Below are 20,185 nucleotides of genomic sequence, written 5' to 3'. Positions count from 1 at the left end.
AAATAGTAGATACTGTATGCTAAAACTCCCAAAAAATAATAAATGCGGCTCTGAGAAGTCATTTACAAAAATATTTCATTTTTTTAAATGCAATTTTAAGGGAAATATTTGACTTTGAAGACAGCATTTGTCACTTATGATTGAGGGTGTTGTTCACAAATTGCAAAAGGTAGATAAAACTCTGTAATTGACGAAATGATTGTCAAAAAAAATAATTGCTTAGAATTGTAAAAAAATAGAATCGTTGAGTTTATTCTATTTGGGTAAAATCCCTTAAACTTAGCGAAAGAAAACTTCTGATAAGTTTCGAAAACATAGGGATTTTATACATATATATATTGTTCAGGAAAAATTTCTCTCACAAACACTCGAAACGGCAAAACTCGAAGCAATTCCAAGGACAATACAGATGGAATATACATAACTACTTTTTACACGTATTCGGAAGCAGCAATTTGACGAAACAGGCTAACCACAGAGCGACTTCTCTCACATACATACAAGAAATCTCCTGTTTAAAATCTCAACAAAACTGCCTAAAGTTCCGCTTTGGCGGCACTTCTATATAGGGAGAAAAAGTCGGAAAGCTAATGGAAAAATCCTTTGGCGTCATGACATCGCCAAATCATCAGAGCTGTCGCAAAATTCGCCAAGTTTGTCGTCAATTTGGCGCGATTTGCAGAGAAATGCGTTAATGACTCTTTGCAGGTGAAATATGGCATAATAAATGATAAATAATGACTATTTACATAATTTCCGTAACAATATATTTAATATCTACATAAATATTGCATTTAAAAATATTTTATTGCAAATGACTCTTTACCGAAATCTACATTTCAATAATTGCAAATTTCAGCACACAAAAGACTGTATAAACAGTAAATTCCTTTATAGTTATTTTTATGTATATGTCATCTCAGACAAATTTTGAGATTTTAAGTAACTCTGCACATCATTTGAAAACTTCATTTTTATTAAAAGTATATTTAAAAGTCAACCGTTGTATGGGGTGCATCTGCTGTGCTAACAATATGGGGCATTCTTTATATTAATTTGATAAAATTATATTTAAAAGCTTCTTTTCAACGTGTAGTTCTGATAAAACGCACATAATTGTTATCAACTAGTTTTAATACTCGGAAAAAAAGGAAAAAAAAATACGCTGAAGCACATGCAAACACGGCAAGCAAAAGATAGCAAATAGTTTCCGCTAAGATAAAAATGGTAACATCTGGAGAATAGTATACAAATCAAGAAAGACGTTAATTAACGCATGGTTAATTAACTCATTAGTATTACACAAAAGTCCCTTTCAGTAGCTCCCGATTTATTTCCGCTTCCCTTATTCTTTTCAGAGAATGTATCTAGCCGGAAAAACAGGATAAACGGGAGAAAAAAAAGAAGTTACTATTGCAAGGTCTATTGCATTCGAAATGGGGCTTGTTTGTATCCGAGAGACCTTACAAAGAATGTATCAGTGTAAAGTCATTTAGAATCCTTGATTAGAGAATGGATTTTCTTCATTTAGAGTTTATGTGTAAGAAAAGCCTATAACCTCTTAGCGTAACTGTAACGATAAAGATAAAGAAAATGAGGAAAAAGGTATAAAATTTAAAGGTTATAGAAATATGCGGAGGAGAATTAAGCGAGAAAAGATGAGAAACAAAAATTGTGCTGAAAATAGTTGAGTACCAAGGTTCCGAACATATTATAGTCGAATCCAGTTTTAACGAATACAGTTATAGCGAAAATCTTGCTTTAACCAAGACTTTTCTAATCCCCCAGATAAGTTTACATAGGAACAATTCAGAAACCTGGAATTCTTTTATAACGAAATGATTTCTGCGGTTCGTTATAACGGAATTCGACTGTATACCGTAAGCAATTATACAGTATATGTCTTTCAGGCCCGAGCATTCATTTTTATGAATTTTCAATATGTTTTTGCATTATCGAAAATAATACTTAATAATAATTATAATACTTAAAAAACATAAATAGAGGTAAATCTTTGTTTTTCTCAAATTTTCAAAATTTTTATCGAATTTCAGGATTTTATAAGTTTTATATATAAGTGAATAAATAATTCACCTCAGTCAAATTGTTTTAGCCAAGATGCATGTTAATATTTACTTTTATTTTTCTTTTGGAATTGTATTGCTAAATTTTATGTGATAAATTAGTTTTCCCGGAATCACTTTTTCCTGCAAGCTATCTTGAAAAACATTAAAGTTCAAATTCAAGTGTTGCGCTCTGATGAAAGTCTTCGAAGTTCATATTCACTATACTGCTAACTCAAACTACAAGCAAATCATTTAAGTTAGGGCTTAAGTCCTTGAGGTTGAAAAAAAAAAATGGGGTAGGCAGTGTGGTAGACACGACCGCAAGTTTTGACGTAAATACGTTCTTTGTGAGTTGAATCGCATGGTAGTTTCTGACATAAATTAGTATCATCGGATTTGCCTTCGGAATAGCTAACATACGATAATAATGACGATACAAAAATTTTGCATTGTGTACTTCTCGGGATATAGAATAAAACAATTCAGTCACAAATTAGTGCCGCGTGCCACTGAGCGTTTAGAGAGTTTCGTCACTCAACTTTTGCGTATGCTCCCAGTACCGTCAGATGACTTGAAAGACGTATGCATGTCAAAATATCTACAGTGGGAAAAAGTAACCAGCACGTTTGGGTGGCTACAGGTTCTGAAAGCGATATAGGAAACATAATGGGGAGATATGATGCTACATCGATAGATTGATGAAATCCTTGTAGCAAAAGTGAAATTCTAATCATGCAGTGATTGGTGATAGAAAATAGAGGGGGAGGGGCAAAATGAAATTGGACGAACACAATATGTATATTAACAGAGATAAATGAAAGATTTGAACAAAAGAACGAAAAGTCGGAGAATAAGGGAATGAAAAATAAAAACTCGGTTAATTAGGAATACTTCATGAAGAATGATAAAGGAGAAATAGATGCTCTTGAAAGAATTGCAATTCACAAAATGAAGAATAGCAAATCGGAGATGAATTCTGGACCGAAAATAATAAAACAGACATTAATTCAAGATACGCATTAAAGCAGAGAGGAATTCTGGATAAAGAATGAAAAAGAGATGAATGCTGGATAAAGAATGAAAAAGAGATGAATGCTGGATAAAGAAGGAGAAAGAGATGAATGTTGGATAAAGAAGAAAGCAGAGAGGAATTCTGGATAAAGAACGAAATAGAGATGAATGCTGGATAAAGAAGGAGAAAGAGATGAATGCTGTATAAAGAAGGAGAAAGAGATGAATGCTGTATAAAGAAGAAAGCAGAGATGAATGCTGGATAAAGAAGAAAGCAGAGATGAATGCTGGATATAGAAGAAAGAAGAGATGAATGCTAGGTGAAGAAGGAGAAAGATATGAATGTTGAATAAAGAAGGAGAAAGAGATGAATGCAGAATAAAGGAGAAAGCAGAGATGAGTGCTACATAGAGGAAATTAATAAAGCGGAGATGAACGCTAGATAGAGAAAGTGAATAAAGCAGAGATGAATGTTGAGTGAAAAAAAGAGAAAAGCCAAGCTGAATGAAAAGGGGAATAATGCAAAATATAGACATGGATTATATTACATTATCGAGATGGATACTGATTGATGTAGTAAAATAAAAAGAAAAAAAAGATGAATGTTCTAGATGAACAATGATAATTCAACAGAAATCAATGCTGGATGAAAAAGAACAAATCATGAATGAATTCAAAATGAAGTACTGCAAATCAAAGGGGATCGTCAAATGAAGGATAATAAATAAAAGATGAATGTTAGATAAAGGAGAAGAAAGTAGATGTGGGTGGTGAGTGAAAAGTACAACAGAGCAGCGTTGAGTGATGGCTGAAAAGAAGAATAAGGTATGCTGATGATAAATGTGGAATCAGAATAAAACTGCATAAATAATTAAAAATAAAAAGAATTATAATCTGATACATATGAGCTAAACGTTAAGAAGGAGAAATTACTGAAATATGATGCTGATAAATTACAGATATGATGCTGTTGAATCACATAAATGGATGGATTTCTTTCAGCAGAACTTAAATTGGAAAGATTCAATGATTAATGATAGGAAAAGGAGTAGGAGAAACATGGAGAAATGAGGACGAATAAAATATGTATATTTACAGAGATAAATGAACATCATGGAGGATTTAATCAAAAGAGATCTGAAGCGATAGAGATTTTAAAAAAAAGGAACTCGGAAAATGAGGGGATGAAAAAAATAAAAACTCGGTTAATTTGGAGTATTTAATAAAGAACGATAAAGAGGAGAAGCATGATTGAAAGAATTCCAGCTCAACTCAATCTGTAGTAAATAGACGGAATGAAGTAAAACTGACGAAATGACCAGAGTTGTGGTATTAAGAAGAAAGAAGGAAAGAAAAGCGATGAATGACAGATGAATAATAATTGTAAAATAGAGATCTATGCGAGACGATAAAGAGCAAAACAGAAATGAATGCGAAATGAAGAATAGCAAATCAGAGAAGAATTATGGGAGGGAAATGATAAAAGATAGATGAATAATGGATAAAGCAGCAAAAATAGATAGATGCTGTATGAAGAAGCAGAAATAGATGAATTCTGTATAACACAGAAAAAGATAAATGCTGGATAAAGAAGCAGAAACAAATGAATGCTGGATGTAGAAGACAAAAGAGTTCAATGCTGGATGTAGAAGACAACAGAGTTGAATGCTGGATGTAGAAGGCAGCAGAGTTTAATGCTGGATAAAGAAGCAGAAATAGATGAATACTGTATAAAGCAGAAAGAGATGAACGATGGGTAGAGAAGGAGAAGGAGATGAATGCTAAATTAAAGAAGCAGAAAGAAAAGAATGATGGATAAAAGAAGAAGAAAGAGATGAAAGCTGGATAAAGAAGAAAGCAGAAATGAATGCTGGATAAAGAAGAAGGCAAAGATGAATGATAGATAAAGAAGGAGAAATAGATGAATGCTGGATAAAGCAGAAAGAGATGAATGCTAAATAAAGAAGAAAACGGAGTTGAATGCTAGATAAAGAAAATGAGTAAAGTTGACGAAAAAATCATCTACAACCATTCACCATTACTTCAATCATGGAACGAAAAATTTCACCATTACGCAATTCATCGACATCATAATTCCCCGCGGGGAGAATTCACCGACAAACAATCATCGACAAAGTGACATGGTGCGTAAATGGATGAGACAGTCAGCGAGCAAGTGGGAGATTGTTCAGTTGAGTCAGGAAGTTGGTTAGTGAGCAGACGAGAAAATTAGCTAGTTAGTAAGTGAGTGAGTCTCTCGTACGGCCACTCACTGAATAGCAGACTCACTCGTTATTCATACTGTCACTCAGCCACTAATTTTGTCACTCATATAATACCTGACTCGATAAATCACTCACTGATATGGTGAATGATTTACTCACTCTGACTTTCTGACTTGGCCACTCATACGATCACCAACTCACTTGGTCACTCATACGATCACCGACTCACTTGGTCACTCATATGGTCACTCATACGACCACCAACTCACTTGGTGACTCATATGGTCACTCACGCACTCACTTGGTGACTCGTATGGGCACTCACACACTCACTTGGTGACAAATATGGTCACTCACTCAATCAGTGAATCATTCCCAACTTGATCACTCATACAGTCACTCGCTCACTCAAATCGCTCAATTTTTCGGCTGCAAATTTTCCGTAAATTATTGAACAGCGACAGATGAATATTAGCATTACAAACACTAACAGGTCGTTTGAAATAACGATTGTTGAGGAGCAAGAAAATAAGACATTGAAGCCGATAGACATATGGAGAGACAACAGAGCAATTAAAATGTACACTCAACTCTTTGGGTCGATCAAGTCTATGGCATGCACATTAGTATTAGAGGTTGCAAGTCTAATGACTCAAAAGGAATTGGCTCAATTAACACAGGAACGCGCCATCGGGGAACTTTTAAAGCTATAACAGCGATTCCCAAGGAGGCTATTGCTTTCTTAAGGTCATTATTTTCACCTAAACGTCTCAATGCTGATCCTACCAAAGTGGTTGATGGAACTGGCCTCAGAGAATAAACTTCAGTATACGGATTGAAAAGGTTCCTATTATAAAAGTATCACATTATCAATATTTTTCGCAAATCCTTTCAGGGGCGGTTGTTTCCCTGCGTAATCACCTGTCCAAAACATTCTTTTCTCAGCCAGCCGATGGTTTTTGGGGATCCAGTTCGGAGAAATATGTTTTCTAACATTTACAATAAATAGAGAACAAAAGAACACACCTCACACGCACCTCGTCCATATTCCTCTAAGGGATTTCAAACCAATTGGCACATGCTGGAATGTGCGTATCCGTGTTGTGTACATAACGTGAAGTTTGTTTCTGTGTAACGCTTGTTATGTATTGTGCTACCATCTGTTTTTCGAAATAGGAGTGAAGTGTAATGATTGAAGATTTATACAGTTGCAGGCCTGTTGCTCTCCGTGGCGACTTTTTAACAGCGAGATCTGCTCTTATTCGCGCCTCAAAGTTAGTAACCACAAAAAACAAACTTCAGCCGACCACCACTGCATCGCCATTGGGGTTCGAACCCGGGTCCTTGCGATGCGAGTCTATGACTATGACCGCTCGACGATCACAGTGGCGAAAAATTTTAGCTACAGGAAGATGAAAATTTTTGCTTTTTTCACATTTCATCCAAAAAAAAGTGATCAATGCAACCTGCACAAAACTTATAAATTTTAAAGCCACATTCTCTATTATTTGATAAAATCATAAAATCAACAAATATATTGGCAATTTTTATATTTGCCAGATATTTGCAGATGTTTGCTAATGTTTGCAGACCAAAAATTATGTATGGAATGTTAATGGAAATGTTAATGTTAACAATTCTTGAGGAATTATTAACATTAACATTAATGTTATGAAATATTAATGAATTCTTGAGGAAAAAATACGTCAAACAAATATAACTTCGACTTGTACACATTCCGTAATTTTGAACACATATTTGTATACCTTTAACACATTACAATGGCCAGAGCAGTGATTTGGGCTGTTTTTGATTTTAAAACGCTCTAGTCTCGACAGTATTTGCCGTATACACTCAATTTTTGATGAGGAAACAGATTTCCATTCACAGTGTGTAAAAATGACTGAGAAAACGGACGTTTTTGAACAGTAATAGTATTTTATCGTTACTAAATGACGTTTTGGGCAATGGATGTGAGACTGAAGAGAATTCCGATGCAAACTCTGATAATGGAAATCGGGATTTTCCTACTATATCCAGCAGAAAGTGGTGATTCCAGAAGTAACTTATTTTTCAAAGATAATACAGATGCAAAAGAATGAGGGGGTATATTTAATTCGTATACTCTTTACAAATACAATTTCTGCAATGAAATTTTAGAGTTGTGTACTTTTTTACCAATAGTGAATATTTATGGTGACCGAATATTTTTTGTCAACCAAAGCGTGCGCGAACAAATAAGTAGTTCTATTTATAAAAGAACGTAATATAAGTACTTTAAAAAGATAGACATCATCAAAACGGAGCAATGTACCATGTGATGTAAATGCAATGTTTATCTTTCTTTCCTTTCTTTTTTTTTGCAGGGAAAAACTTGTGAACAGTTGTCTTTTATAGTTTCATATTCAAAGTTGGAGATTCATTTTGCGGACACCCTATATACTTGAGAAAAAGAGAACAAAATTTCTTAAAAACTAATAAATTGACAACAATGCTTGTTAATTTTTATTGTAAAAATTTATTTTAATTAAATATGTTGCACTAAAAATGAGCATGGCCTCATAATGACACGTATATTGTATAGTCTGGCCCTAAGGAGGATATGAGGAGATCTTGATAAATTTCAACTTAAAAATAGTCTTTTTTTTTTTCTATTCCAAGGAAAATTTATGAAACAATGTTTTTGCATTTTCCAGAATTCTTTCGAGAGAATTCTCATGAAAACGGTAACATATCAACTGCCAACCCTCAACGATATATGTTTCCGAAAAAACACCAACAACTCTCTCATATTAACCAAAGAAGTCAACAGCCTATACGCCTGTAGCGAAATGATTTCTTGCCTCTCTTTTTTACCACATCCAGATGTGAAAAAGTCCTTATATTTTCTTTTGAGACTTACAGAGAGAGAGAGAGAGTAGTGAGACTAAAAGAAAAGAATTTTTTTTTTCTTTGAAGGAGTATAAAAAGAAAGATATTATTCCCATGTAATCTGATAAGATGGTTTTTTCTCTCCGTAGGATACATCTTACTCATAGATTATAAGAGAGTCTGACAAAATTAGAACCATTTGTCTCTGTAAGTGAAGTTTCTCTGCCTACCAATTTTCGAAGTAATGAGCGAGAAAATTTGAAAGATGAGGCTCTCTTTCTTGCCTTTTTCTACTTATTCTTCCCTTTTTCCCATGGATTCTACTGATATTATGTATTATTCGAGTAAACCAAAAATAAAACGCGTGTGAAATAAAGTAGAAAGTTAAAGGAAAATATCCAGTTAATTTTCCCTTCAATTACCACTAAGCGTATGGAAATGTCTCAAATTCGGAGGTAATAGCTGGATATTCTTTCTGGTTGTGCCGTATTTCTATACAGAATGGTGATATTAATGTTATTGCGTGTATGCTTACATCACAGATAGTGTTCGACATCGATGCACGAGTAGTTTCAGGTCCGTAGAAATGATAATGTCGGAGAAAGTGCAAGAAAATGTATGAGTGAGAAAATGTGCGACGCACAATTTACAATCATTTAAAGTCGGATATCAACGATTCCAGCGCGCAATGCCTGATTAAGCAGGGTATCCGACTGTGCGAGGAACAATTCAATTGCCATTTTGCAACGTTAGTATAGCTTGCACATTGAAAACTGACGAAGGATGAATATTAATAAAGCTTCTCGAACAAATCGGACATCAAAAATGAAATGAAAACTATATTTAATTACAATGACATCGCAGTACCTAATATTTTTACTTTTCATTAGGTAAGTTAGCGTCCTCTAGTGGCTTAATACAGAATAAAAACGAAATAATTAAATGTACTTATCGAATACAACTTTGATACTTGGTGGCCTGACCTTGCTATCAAAAGTATTTATCTTAACCTAGTGGCATATTTTCCATATTAGCTCTGAATATTTCTTTCAATAAAAACATTATGTGTATTGTTGTTGATGTGTATTAACAACTGACGTTTGAAGAGTAACATTCGATTAAGCGGGAAAAGTAGTTGATATAAGCGGGGAATTTTAGCACTGTCTCAATGGGAGAAGTTTCAGTGTCACGGGATACTATCTTTTTATTGGAATTGTAGTTCATATCAGAGGTTAATCAACATTTTGTGCATAATGACACACCTTAACTTAGTATTAATATATATAATTTTAACAATATCATTAAAATAAAAATTATATAAACTTATCATGCTCTAAAATATGCATATCAAATTTGAATTTCAGAATTTATCATGGACAAAACAACATTTTTTAGTACACATATTTTTTACTGTATATCTAATGCGGTAACAACATCATATGATTACGATATACTACTTTTTATGCAAGTATTTATTCACTCAAATTCCGTTTTAATGGTGTCGGAATTGCCTCAAAAATTTGCCGTTATAACCGAGGAGTCGTTAAAACTAAAGTTGACGTGTCCAATCCCTTGTTTCGTTGAAGATGCAATCAAATATTGTGAATAAGGTTGTTGATAATTATGATTGGGTGGATATAACTACCTCGGATATAACTACACATTTTCGTTATTTTTGATTCCGTTTTGAAGGAGTTTTTTTTCCAGGAAACTCACAGAATGAGTGATCGGCACAACGAGGAAATGTTTGTTCTTGTATTGATACTTCACGTAAATAATAATAATAATTATTATTATTAAATGTATAGCGGTTCGACTTGCTTATTGACATTTCCCATACATGGGGCATTCGAGTATTTTCCCGTAACTTTGTATTTCTGACTTGTTTAAAGAAAAATTTCCCGTTTTTCCAACTAAGCTTACGTAATTTCGTAAATTCGTAATTCGTAATCTGAAGGTAATTTGCATAGTTCACAGAATGTGTTATGACTATGACGTTAAATATTAATCGCACATATTCGTTTTGTGGTATTGTTTAACTGTGAAATGTATTTTAAATCACTAAACAGGCTTCCTGTAGCACAGTATTTCTCGTCAAAGGTTAATTATGGGAAATATTTAGGCATTTAATTGGAAACATTTTTGGCGATGTCCATATTAACCCTTCAAGTGTTTTTTTTTAAAATTCTCCTGATCCACATTATAGCTGCCACTGCCACACACACACACACACACACACACACTGATCCCAATCCTGTATTTCTATCGATCAAATATGGTCACTTCATTTCCAGTGTTTGATTTCCTCCTATTATGTTTTAGCAACGAAAGCTTTCTTTTTACGACAAATTTCGTGAAATCCTCGTTGTCGTTATAACCGAGTTTGACTGTACTTCGGAAATTCTCATGAAAGTTCAACAACGGAAGAACAACTGTATATTTGGCCCCAATAGCCTAAGAAAAGCTACTTATTCTCCCTACAATAGAGAATCTGCTGTGTTTTGATGCATCAGCTGATGTGTTTCAGCAACGCGTTTATGTTGAAAGCGGATGGGTGCCAACGCTAAGGAGCAATGACTGCCAAGAAAGAAGCGGCACCTTTATTAACAATGGCCGCAAGTGAGTCACTCACACCAGCGAAATAGGAAACGGAAATCGTAAAAGATAGAGGGGGGGGGGTTCGAAGAAACTTTCTAAGTGTGTTGTGGTTGTGTGGAGAATATTGTGGTGTCACGCTATCCACACACAGCGGACGATAACACCCAAAGAAGTTGTGAGTGAGTGGGAAGACGAACTAGAGAGCTCCAAGAAGAAAAACAAGGGAGGAATCATCCGATGGAGGTTGGAGAGTAATCAGAGGGAAAAGATTCTCTGAAGGAATAGAATGTTAGTTGTGGCATACCATGAACCTTTCCTCAGCGCCAATTTTTGTTTTTTGTTTTTTTTGTTCACACTTTAGTCCGTTAACCGCTTGATGAGGAAACATGGACTCATTGCTGGGGGTCCCTGGTGTCTTCGACCTGTTTGTTACATTGTTGTTCACCCAACGATCTCATTTATTTTTCATTCCAGCATTCCCTTGGGTGGCTCGGAGTGTAGGAAACCTTTTGTGGATTTCGTGACTATCATTCCCTTAGTTTGTTTTTTAGGCCCAGAAAACGTGGAAAAAAAGCTTGTAGAAAGGATGGCGATGTACAATCGAAATCAAGAATTCTCTGATATTTCGTCGTTGTATCCGAGGTTGACGTTTTCAAGACCTCTTGTCTGAAATATAATCATATATAATCAGATACAATCAAATTCTGTGCCTGGAATCTGGAATTGGTATTTTATAAGGATTGGAGTGACAATATTTGATCACAGAAATGTACTAGGAATCGGAATTTAAATTTGTACGTCAAATCACCAATTCTTGCAAAAAAAAACACTTACAGGCGAAATTGCCAAATATTGCTTATGAATAGGGATATATATTTTTCGTATTTGCGAAATATATGCGAAATCTGCCGTTTTTGATGAATAAATGATTGAAAATTTGATAATTAGCATTCCTCAGCGAAACTTTGACAAATTTACAATTTTAAAAGTGAAAACACGTAGTTATTCTGCTGAGCACTTGAATTATAGAACTTAGAAGTACTGCAACCAATTGCAGTGATTCAATACTTTGCCTCGTAATCAAAACTATAAAAGAATTGTGTCGTTACAGATTTCATTTTTACGAATGAATGAAATATTTTTGATTTGGATTTTTTGGGAATGTATGCGAAATCTTTGTTTTGAAAAAAAAGTAAAAATTGCGGATGAATGTGTGCTATTTTTTATTGATTTTTTTTTTCTGCTGATGAAAGAAAAATTTTTGGTCTTTTATTTTTTTGTGAACACAAAATTTTTAACATGAAAATTTTTATTTTTACGAATAAATGCGAAATTTCCAATTCGGGTTTGTTTTTATTTGCGAAATCTACGTCTCTCTACTTATGAATCTGCCTGCGATGATTTGAAACGTATATCACGAAAAAATAAAATTGGATACGTCGAATATGTGAGATTGGGGGAAGATTAGCTACGTTTGACACGTTTTTCGTAGGCGTACGCTCGCTGGGGTAAGGGTAGTTTTGTGGGTGGGAACGAACCAGGTAAGAGCAAATATTAGTGAGTGTCCATCAGGGTACCGGGACTTAATATTGTCCGCTCATAAGGGGGGTTGAGATATCTCAGTGAGTGAGGCATTTAGGTGTAGGATCCAGTATTTCAACTCAGGCCTAAAGGATACCTGTTCCTTTCTTGAGGTCACGTTTTTGGAGCTTCCCGGCTTCACTGATGGCTGGCTTTGTTCGGATGGGAATCACCTGTATAGGAGGAAAGTCTAGGATGTTCACGGATAGGCTTAGGCAAGGTTTTACACTACCAGATCATAGAAAAGGAATGTGGGTTAGTTAAGGATAATAACAACATTATTGACGGGGAATTATCCACTTGTGACTTGAATTGCTTCTCAATTGACAATTAAATCACAGGGAAAATTAAAATGTGTGCTACTAAATTCCAGGAGCTTAGGCAATAATGAAGATTTTTAGAAAATGTGAAAGCTATGGAGAGAGGGCCTAAACATTATATCCATACCGAATCGTGAGAAAATGATTGGGATGAGTCATTCTTACACATCTCTGGATACGGTACTTTTTGAAGAAATAGATCTGGCAGAAAAGGGGAGTGTGGAGTCTTGATTTACGTGACATCATGGTTGAAGGTTAGAGAGGGTAACGTACAGAAATGTAATATTGAAACTATATATGGATTGGCCTTGAAAATAAAAATTGTCATAGACTTATTGTATGAGTATGTTGTGATCCACTGAATAGAAATCTGTACTACATCTCTGAGCTTCATGATGAAATTTCCTACATGTCCTAATCATAAGAGGTTTGCTGTTTTAAAAGATTCAATTATCCGGGTGTATCACGAAAAGGCATAGATATACACAATGTAAGAGAACCTATCGCTTTCTCAAGTTGGTTCTCGATTACTTTTCGTATCAGCGGCTATCAGAAGCCACTTGGAGTATTTCTATTTTGAATTTAGTTCTCACTAGTTTTGAAGATCTTGTTAAACATGTTTCTGGGGAGGATGAGTTTTCTTCTCTCTAGTGTCGTTAGTTTTCTCTAACTTTTGTTCGGGTAAAGCTGAAAACAGAATAATGCTTCCTTGTTTTCGAAGAACCAATTGCGACCTTTTGAGAGAAAGGTTTGCTGGAGTTTTTTTAAGACCGGTTGGAATCAGTTGATGAGGTAAGTCAATCGGAAGAACTTGGGGAAAAAGTATCATCTGTTTTGCATGACATTATACCCTTTGTTTGTGAAGAGTGCGTTTGTTTGCCACACATCCTTGTGTCACGGAAAAAGTTCGTATATTTATGTGGAAAAGAAAATGAGATTTAGAGAGTGACTGCTGTTTTTTTTTTTTTTAAACCATGGCGAGAAAATATTTAACCACTTTACGGTTACGGGCGTAATATTATGTCCAAACTCTTGTGGAGTATATTCATAACAAGCTCTGTGTGTTTTCTTTTCTCTCTGTTTACCATCGCGAAGCTTTATAGCAAACCTGTTATCTGCGGAAGATTTTTTTCACACATATAATGTATCTTTATATATATATACTTGTAAGAGCGAAAGAGAACATGCAAGGTCTGAGGGAATTTAAAAAAAAAAAAAACCCTCTCATTTATTAGACTTCTCCCTTTTATATATTTTTCTTTCCCCTTCTTATTTTTCTAATGTGCGGTTTGGTTTGAACAAGGTTACCATATTTATCGCCAATTCGTTGAATAGAGATAATCCAAATTTTTTACCAAACACTTGTACGTATAGTGATTAATAACAAAATTTTAGTTAAATTGTTGTTGACAAGTATATCTAATTCACAAAATCGCGTACCAAGTGTGGAAATCACCGAAATTCATCCATTCAGTGACTCTAAATATATCCGCTGATTATATCAATCAAATGCTTGTTAATACAAAGCCGGGACTGTCAATTATTGGCGTCATAGTCGAGGTATATGATCAATCACGAGACTATATAACTCAGTCGTATCAATGCAAAGCTTGTTAATATGCAGCCGGGATTGTCAGTTATTGCCATTATAGCCGAGGTGTCATTATAACCGAGTTTGACTGTTGGTTGTTTTTTATTTTTATTTTCCTACCAAACCATGGTGATAAAATCAGTATTTCATAGCAGAATTTTAAATAAATTATTGTTGACAAGCACAGCTGCGTCAGAAAATCATGTGCGGTAATCACCGACATGCATCCATTTAATTCAGCTCCGGATGGGAGAAGAACTATAACGTTCCGATCGACTAGAACCTCGGACCATTTTATCCCAGGCCATCTAGTAACGGCCATTAAGACTGATCACTTCTCTTAACGTCCAACATGGTCCGAATATCGCAGCTTATAAGGCCTGGATCGATATTAACGAAGGTCGGAGAAGGGGAGAGAGAGGGAGATAGAGCGATATGCATTTCTGATATGCTCTCTCCTCAATGTAGAAAACTGATAAATTACATAGGCCATTTGGAACAAGATTAAAACATTTAACGATGCAAGGTGGAATTTAGAATTCCATGGCTTGACAAACCGAGCACGGGCCGTTAAGCGAGTTCGTTTTACAGGGTAGTGAGTATAGTGAATATCCCTTTAAATTGAAAGAGTTTGAACCGCTTTCGGTAATGTCCATAAAGTTATTGCAGCGTTAATATGCATAGGAATGGGTTCATGTAATGTTTTCGGAGAAGAAATATTCCGCTTTTCGAATATGATTTAGATCACTGCTCTTCAGCCTTGTTACAGCTACGGACCGGAGAATTATGAGAAATGATTTGAGGACCGCCAAGAAATAAATAAATAAGACAAATAATTTGTGGACAGAACCAAATAATAATAATAATGAGACCTATTTTAAGACCAGATAATTCGCGGACCAGAAAAAAATGAAAGAGGGAAACGATTTGCGCAAAAGAAAAAGAAATGATTGAGATAGAAAAGTCACAGACCGCGTTGAAAAACAAATTTGCGGACTAGAAAAAAATAAATTAATGACAGATAATTTGGGACTAGCAAAACAATAAATAAGGGATAATTTAAGACCTGCAAAAAAAAACTAATGAGAGAAATAATTCGTGGACTGATAAAAATTGGAAAAAATATTTTGTAGGCCCGTAAGAAATATTTTGTAGGCCCGTAAGAAATAATTTGCGGACCAGAAGAAGTAAATAATTGAGAGAAATGCATACATAATATAGTTCGCAAGTTTGCTACTGGCTAAAACAGAAACGATTGATTGATTTTATTTACATGCATTGGTTACAAACCATTGGCAAAAGACAAAAGTTGATAACACGGAAAAACTAAAAAGATATTAGTAAAGACAGAAATATGGAAAACTATATAGAAAGATATACAGGGTGTTTCAAAAAGAATCACCCGATTTGAAATGCGTATATTACGAAAAATATTGAACAAACACTTAAGATTAATTTTATATTACATGGCTAGTCAAAGTTTTTTCACGAACGGAATTAAAGGTGCTCAATATGTCAACCTGGCGATTCACGGAATTCGTCTATACTGTAGTCAAATTCGTCCTAAACTTTTGCGAGCATGTTTGAATCCACTGCGAGTAGATTTCTGTGGACTACGAGCGACACTCGGATGCGCTCCACATTTTCCTCTGTCATGCGTGGACGGCCAGGGGGATTTCCCTTTACACAGACAACCCTTGTCTCGGAATTGTATATACCATCGCCTAATGCTCTGAGCGGTAGGAAGTTCAACACCAGGGTAATGTAGGCGAAAAGCACGATGAACAGTTGTTACTGACTTACACTTCGCGAAGCTTGGAACACAAACTGATTTCTGTTGCGCAGTCTCCATCTTGACAAACACTGAAGTTGCGGCCGAAGGAAGAGCGTTGTCGCAACTGCGTGAAACTCGAGATTTCCTTGTTTCTACCTATACATTATTCAGTCAAAACGGATTAAAATCTGAATACTTATTGTTTTTTTTTTATCGGATGCTCTTTTCGAAACACCCTGTATTATAATATTTAAAATTGATATATATAGAATTTTTTCTTATATTGTGGCTATATGTATTGGTCAGAATGCTTCGTGGACCGGCAGAAAACTGTCATTTACCGGCACCGGTCCGCGGAACTGCAGTCGAAGAACACTGATTTACATTCCCTTAAGTTAACACTACCCACAACGTCGGAGGAAGTGATAATGAACCATTTTATAAACCTTTTGGCCCTTAACATTTTGTAGCCCGGAGCGATCGCACCCTTCTCACCTGCCTAAGGCGGGCCCCTTATTAGACGTGTAGTCGATGACACGTATTCATTATAAGAGACATGAAAATATGAATAGAGACTAAGAGATGGATCATTCATTTAGAATGATAATGACGTGCCGGTGATTATAATGTGATTTGTTGCGCAAAGATAGCCGGTTCGGACATGCCATACCGGGATGCTCGTCAGCTGTCAGTGAATGCGCAGTTTTGGATAACCTCTTGGTAATAATAATGACCTTATAATTATAATATAAATTCATTTCAGTGGTTGGTATTTTAGGGGAATGAGTATATATATAATTGAAACGAATAACCTCATTAAATGTTTACCTTTTTAAGAATAACACCGATTGATGATTGTGCCCGTAAAAGTTCAAATATTTGTTTAAAAAAGTGTATTGTGTGTGTGTTTACGCGGCTTGTTAAATAATTAGAGTTTCATTAATTAGTTAAAATATAATTAAATTATATAAGACTAATATCTTACTTAATTAACTCATTATATGTCATATGCATACATTCACAAAAATTCAATTCATATTTTAATATATATTATTTTAGAAAATTTCGAAACTCTTTTGGTAAATTATGTTCGTATATAATTAATTATATAAATTCAGTTAAATAATTTAATTTTTCATTCTGTTCGCATGACGAAATATTTTTGTTATGCTTATTCATTCGTTACTTTATTTATATTTATGGTTTATGTATGATTGTGTAGTTAAACACACACACTATAGTATATACAGCACGCTTAGTAACAAATTATTTTACAAATGGAGAAACAAAGAAGAAGTTAAATTCTCGGGAAATACGGAATTCATATTTCCGTATTTTCCCTTTTTCTCCGTTTTTGAGTATAACAGGCAGAGGATTGCATATTTTACTATCCGGCTTCACTTTAAAAAAAAATTCCGATAATCATAATCTTTTTACATAACTTTTCAGTGATTTTGATAATTTTATGAGCTTTGATGACATTTAACCCTTTATCTAAGAAATTATGAAAAGTGGAAAAAGAAGAAAATGGTAATAACTGCAAATACAAAGTGAAACCTATGTATAATGACACTGTCTACAACGATAACTTGTCTATAACAATATTTTTCTATGCCCCCTAGAGTATGGTTATAGACAGATTTTACTGTAAATGAATAAATAACAAGAATAAATAGTTATCATGTAAAATTATTTTGTAGGTCATTTTAATTCTAATTGAAGACAAAAAGAAAAGAAACAAAAATGGTTTTTTTTCAAACAATTATTAAGTACGATAAGAAATTTTGCAACCTGTTACTTCAAAGTACCGTTAGCAGATGAAGAGTTAATGACTTAGGTATTGCCAGAAATAATTATTATATTATTTAAATTATTATTTAAATTTATTAATTATTTATTAATTATTTATTATTAATTATTATTAATTATTATTAATTATTATTAATTATTATTAATTATTATTAATTATAAATTTAAAATTATTATTAATTATAAATTTAAAATTATTATTAATTATAAATTTAAAATTATTATTATTTAAATTTAAAATTATTATTATTTAAATTTATTATTTATATTATTAAAATTAATAATTTATTATGATAGTTATTAATTATTGAAAAATTATACAATAACAAAACAGTTTTTTAATAATTTTTTTTTTCACCTTAGTTCTTATTAACTCAGTAAACTTCGTTAAATTACAGTAATTTTTTTGATGATCATTTGATACTCTTGGAATCTCCGATAAATAATCTTTGACGATTTGAAGAACAACTTGGGAATTATTTTGGAAAATATCATAATTCATCATAGCGCTAATAACTATTTGGATGAACGTTTGATTGCGAAAATAACTGATAACACAAACAATTATCAAATTACCTAGCAATTATACAATCTTCCCATAAAAAGCAAAAATAGTTCTTCATATATCAGCAATTTTTAAGCTTTTGTTAATCTGAAATCTTCGATAATTATTGATAAAATAAACTCTGATTGGAGGGTCTTTTTCATCACGTTAGATTTACTGACATACGTTTATAAGTTCAATAATATTTCTGATTATAAAATCTCAAGAAAATAATAATTTTACGAAAAACGTGATTAATATAACATTATAATTCAACGGTATTTGTACATTATTTAATAAAAGAAAAAATATATATGACATACCTGCTGCGTGAGTTATCAGAAACCAAATGCATAAAAACAGTCTACAGCTGATTAGTTCGTAACTCGAAAACGTTCTCTTCACAATACGGAACATATCAGTATATTTATCCATGTCGATTCAGTTTAATTCACAATAAAGTCCACAAATCACACAAATCAAATATTATCTTTCACAATGAAAGTCTATAGAAAAAAAAACAAAAAACAATCAAATTACGTATTGATCAGATGCACGTGTTCAACGAATCCGCTCCTCACGTGGAACTTCATTTCAACAAGTGGATAAATTACTAATTATTTAATAAACAAATTTTGAAAAATGATCCCCAAAAAATCCTCAGGAATATTTTCCCTCTTCTCTTCTCTCATAAATCATTCAAATAACGTCCGAAATTCCCGCCAATGCAAATCCTTTGCTTAGTCTTTTGTTTACCCATTTTTGGATTCCAACCTCGTGCGCGTAAACTTCTGGAAATTTCTGTATTCCTGCGCAGGAAAAAAATTTTTTTTCTTTCCAATTTCTTCACCAACTCGGAAAAAAACAAAAAAAACAAAAATAGACAGCAACAGCTGTTGATCCAGTCGATCTCAACACGGCTCTAATATAATTGGATATACCATATATATATTTAAGGATGTTACAGAAATCCGAAGAGGAAAAATATCGTGTAACCGTAACCACTGCCGGCAGACCGAAAAATGGTCGTGCAGGCTACTACTACGACTACTTGTAAAAGCACGGCCGAGTGTGTGAGCGCGTGGAAGGGGGGAAAATGATGGATAAAACTAGAAAAGAGCGCGCGGTGTCACGCGTTTTGGAAACGTACCAAAAAAAATAAATATATATAATGCTGATGATGATAGTATAGAAAAATATATAAAAAAAAAAAGACACCGAACATCACGTACCAACTGAAACACGTCATGTGACAAAGAGGCGCGGTCACAGTTAAGTTCTTGGTATTTTTTTTCCCCTTGTGAAAATCCCTCTTGTCTCAGTCGTTCCCAACTTTATCCACCCGCCACCAAAGACCCTATATGACGTCATACTAATGATCCCTTTGCATCGGGAATTTCTTTTTAATCCCCTAAAAAAAACACGAAATAATGTGTATAATTATATATGAAACTATTAATTTTTTTTTTTTTTTTCCTGGAAAATTCTAGTTTTCGTTTCCTTTGAAACGCAATTTTCCATTTCTTATTTAGGAATAGTATTTTTGTAACAGGAAATGATGATTGTGACTGATGACGTGAGAATTCTGGGGAATATTTTGTAATAATTATTATTTTACTTTTGGAGAAAAAGTATTTATGGAGTAGAATTTATGATTTTTAAAATACGTTTATATGTTTTTCTAATTTGAATGTTTTTTTATTATAAAATTTTTTTTTTTTAATATTCTATTTATGTGTATATTTTCCTCTAATTGGAAGATTGTAATTACAGTTGTCATTCGTTTCATCTCCCC

At 33.7% G+C, this 20,185-nt stretch overlaps 1 protein-coding gene across 2 annotated transcripts in view; it reads right to left on the bottom strand.

Annotated features, from left to right (window-relative positions):
* The window catches only part of LOC149071778 (zwei Ig domain protein zig-8-like), a 134,177-nt gene extending 114,718 nt beyond the window's left edge, over positions 1-19,459 (bottom strand). For both annotated transcript variants that reach the window (XM_089247748.1, XM_089247749.1), the window contains exon 1: positions 18,714-19,459. In XM_089247748.1, coding sequence (XP_089103874.1) covers positions 18,714-18,825 — 112 coding nt within the window. In that variant the 5' untranslated portion in view covers positions 18,826-19,459. The remainder of the gene's footprint in view (positions 1-18,713) is intronic.
* Positions 19,460-20,185: the final 726 nt, after the last annotated feature.

This window comes from Pholcus phalangioides, unplaced genomic scaffold (genome assembly GCF_987345545.1).
Source record: "Pholcus phalangioides strain wild (caught in Gottingen) unplaced genomic scaffold, Ppha-v1.0 ptg000018l_1, whole genome shotgun sequence".
In the NCBI taxonomy this organism is placed as follows: Eukaryota; Metazoa; Arthropoda; class Arachnida; order Araneae; family Pholcidae; genus Pholcus; species Pholcus phalangioides.
Note: the sequence above shows the minus strand (reverse complement) of the source record. Positions and strands in the feature narration are given on the sequence as shown.